The sequence below is a fragment of the Colobus angolensis genome, unplaced genomic scaffold (genome assembly GCF_000951035.1).
Source record: "Colobus angolensis palliatus isolate OR3802 unplaced genomic scaffold, Cang.pa_1.0 Scaffold282, whole genome shotgun sequence".
Classification (NCBI taxonomy): domain Eukaryota; kingdom Metazoa; phylum Chordata; class Mammalia; order Primates; family Cercopithecidae; genus Colobus; species Colobus angolensis.
The window spans coordinates 1,735,311-1,739,140 of record NW_012116066.1 but is presented as its reverse complement, the minus strand read 5'-3'; the positions used below and the strand labels follow the sequence as shown (position 1 = coordinate 1,739,140).

The following is a 3,830-nucleotide window of genomic DNA, read 5'->3' as shown; positions in this document are numbered from 1 at the left end:
TGCTTTTTGGTAGAAATGAAGTGAGTTTTCCTTATGTTTCGCAGGCTGGTCTCAAACTTCTAGCCTCAAAAAGGTTGGTCCTTCTACTTTGGCCCAAGTGCTGGGATTACAGGCATGAGACATCACACCTGGCCTTTTTTTTTTTTCTTTTCTTTTCTTTTTTCCCCAGTACTACCTTTTTACATTCTATATACTTCCCCTGCATATTCCACAGGAAATTCTAGCTTTTAAAACAATTTGAGGAAAAGCAAAAGGTACAGGTTTTTTTTTTTAACTTCTCAAAAATGTACCACGTTAACAAGGTTCACTTAACTGGGTCCTTTTTTAAGAGGCACAAATTTTAGTGGGTTGTACTCAGATTTGTGTTTGTCATTTTGTACCCATGTAGGTGTAGTCTAAGAATAAACTCTCTTAAACCCGAAATGGAGGATCACAAAATATATCCCATTGCCCTCTCTCTCTGTTCCTGACGTGTTTGGCAGTTTGAGCCTCAATTTTCCTTATGCGTAAAATAATCATGATAACCTAGTTTATAGGGTTTCAATAAGAATTAGATATGACATGTATAGGCTGGGCATGGTGGCTCATGACTGTAACCCCAACATTTTGGGAGGCCAGGGCGGGAGGATCACTTGAGGCCAGGAGTTTGAAACCAGCCTGGACAACATAGCGAGACCCTGTTTCCACAAAAAATTAAATAATTAGCCGGGCACAGTGGCACATGCCTGTAGGGAGGCTGAGGTGGAAGGATCCTTTGAGCCCAGGAGTGTGAGGTTACAAGTGAGCTACGATGGTGCCACTGCATTCCTGCCTGCACAACAGAGTGAGGCTCTATCTAAATATATATATATACTTGTATGTGTAAAAGTGGTTAGCAAAATGCCTCGCATGTAGTAGGCATTATTGTTATCATTTTCATTATTATTATTTTCATTATTACTGTGTCTTACAAAGCATTTTATATGTATGGTGAATTCTTCTCTATCCTTTCTCATATTCCTAAGTCCTTTGCTGCTGCTGCTACTACCACTGCACAGTACTGCTATGAGATATGCCAAAAGGGTGGTAAAGGAATGTTCAAAGACTTAGGATATGTTTTTAGCACATCTAAGTGAAACCATTTTGTGTGACTCATCCTGTCCACAACTTTCCAATTAAAGTTTGGATTATTTTCTTTTTTAAATCTCAAAATCTCAATTTTCACCTATGTATAATAGAGTTAGTTAACACTGAATTTTTTTCTTAAATGCTTTTATGCAACTGGCAAATGTAAGAGGTAAGCATTTATGCCATTCAGCATAGTTATATAGCTTTTCAGTAAGGACCATATGGCAAAAGGTGCTGTCAGCATTCACACAGCAAACGTGTGTACTTCATTTCATGGCACTTTCAGTATGTCTGCTATACAATAAACCTTACTGGCAACCTCGCTAGACACCCCTGTTAGCAACAGACTTGCCCAGCTGATCCCATTCTGCCAGCACTGCAGTCCTGGGGCTGAATGACACACTAGCTTCTTGCCATGCAATGAAGCATTAGATGACTTAGATGCGTGGGCTGCCTAGGAATAAGTCCAAGCATCCAGGCCCCAGGAGACTGTAATATCCTCAAGCCAGGGAAAGACCAGCCAAGACAAGGTAAGTGAAGTGAGTCTCAGAGCAGAGGAGAGATTCAGCAGAATGAAAAAATTACAGGAGCCAGCCAGAAAAGGAGACTGAAAAGGTTGGGAGATGATATTCTCCCCTGAAGGTGGAGGGTCATGGGCATGTGATAATTGTGGCAGCAGGCTTCATATTCCTTTAAAAATCAACTTAAAACTATTTTTTATGCTTTTAAGGTATTATGAAGACAGATAACACAGAAGTTCTTCTTTCTGCTGACTTCACTGGAGCAATCAAAGTGTTTGTTAATAAAAGAAAAAATGTATCTTAATTTGAAATGGCATTTAAAATAAACATATCAGTAAGTTTCTGTATGTATCAGAACTGAAAAAATATAGTGTTCCAAGCTAACATACTTTTTAAATTTTTATTGAAAGTTGTTCAAATATAATATATTTTTTGAGAGGCAGTGTTAATGATCTAGGAAACCCCAGGTCGATAGAGTAGAAAGGAGTATGACTAGAATAACATTGCCAAACATTAGGCTTTATTGTTTTGTTATGTTTGTGTTTTCGTTGTATAATTATGAACATGCACAAGTTTCTGCATGAAAATATATTAATATATTAATCACATGTATGTGCCTTTTGGTTACATGCATTAAATCTAACAGAGTTAAATTATTTCAGTGGCTCTTTTGGCCTCTTACTAGGGGGGATAGTCTTGTTTCTAGCTTAAACAATTTTTTTTGCACAAGATTTCATTTTTAAGAAAAGTGGTATCTTTTGACTGAGTTATTGTTTTGAAAATGTTATATAGGTTTCCAATAGGTCAATAACCATGTGTAAATGGTTTTTATAAATTTCTCAATTTGGGGACAAGATTTTTTGTGGTCTAAATTGTGGGCTTAAGATTCTTTTCTTTATATATGTACATATAATTTTTTTTTCTTTGCCACACTGGAGCACAATGTTTCTATGTAAAGAATTATTTTCATTCTTTATCCATGAGCACCAGGCTTTGCTCACTTAAAAAAAAATTAAGCCACATTAAGGAGTGAGTCTTCTTTTTTACAATAATGTAAAAATGAAACTGTTTACATTTTTTTAAAGCATTGTAGTTTTTAAAAATTAAGCTGTTTTGTGTTGTTGAATTTGAAAGCCTTTGTAAATATCAATATAATGTACCAATGAAATAACATCTGGGGCAATGAAACCCTGATCATGTTGTTGATGGTTAGCATATGTTTCTGAAATTAAATATGTATTATTAAAAGTTGGTCTCCAACACTTGTTTAAACATGGCTTTATTTTTAATTGACTTCAGTAAATCAAGGAATGCAAGAATAATAAACTCTTGTTTTAATCATTCAAATTTTAGCAACAGAAGACCAGATTTTAGATCCCTAAATTATAATGCATTAGTTACATGCCTTTAAAATTGTTTTAATTCTAGCTTTAAATTGAACACTGCTAATAATTCATCTGTATGCTTATATGTTCTTTACTGCATTTGTTTTCAGCATGTAAGTGAGAAGTTGGGGAGCCACGGACATATCCTCGTTGATTAGCATGGTCTTAGAGCGTTCTAGGCTTTCTAGTAAATTACATATTGTTTGTTGCTTTCTTCTTGCCAGTACTGTGCTCTCTCCCTCTCCCTTTCCCCCTCCCCTCTCCTCATCTCTCTTTGGTTACTTTGGCCCCCTCACTCTCTTGTACTCTCCCTTACTGAATTGTTACGCTATTGGCTTTCTAAAAACCAGGCACAGTTTCTTTAGTCTCAAGGTCTGGATGGCATTGTGATTGATCCAGTGTTTCTTTTTTAAACATGATGTCTTCAGCTCTTTGAGGCAGCTTGGCTTTCACTAACTTCTGCCTGAGAATTTGTAGTCAGTTGTGGTGTTGATTGTTTTAACTACATATAATCAGGGTATTATTATATGACTATCTCCTGATAGGTTTTATATGGTTACTTGACCAAAAAGATAAAATGAGTTGGGTTGCAAGCTTAAAAGCATAATGCTGGCTGGACATGGTGGCTCATGCCTATAATCCTAGCACTTTGGGAGGCCGAGGCAGGTAGATCACCTGAGGTCAGGAGTTCAAGACCAGCCTGGCCAACATGGTGAAACCCCGTCTCTACTAAGAATACAAAAAATTAGCTGGGCGTGGTGACGAGCAGCTGTAATCCCAGCTACTCGGGAGGCTGAGGCAGGACAATCGCTTGGAC

The 3,830-nt window shown here is 37.1% G+C and overlaps 1 protein-coding gene across 3 annotated transcripts in view; it reads left to right on the top strand.

The window, feature by feature from the left end:
• Nucleotides 1-2,900, top strand: part of WDR44 (WD repeat domain 44) — a 118,917-nt gene extending 116,017 nt beyond the window's left edge. For all 3 annotated transcript variants that reach the window (XM_011948701.1, XM_011948700.1, XM_011948699.1), the window contains one exon: nt 1,838-2,900. In XM_011948701.1, the coding sequence (XP_011804091.1) occupies nt 1,838-1,932 (95 nt within the window). In that variant the 3' untranslated portion in view covers nt 1,933-2,900. The remainder of the gene's footprint in view (nt 1-1,837) is intronic.
• The last annotated feature ends 930 nt before the right edge of the window (nt 2,901-3,830 follow it).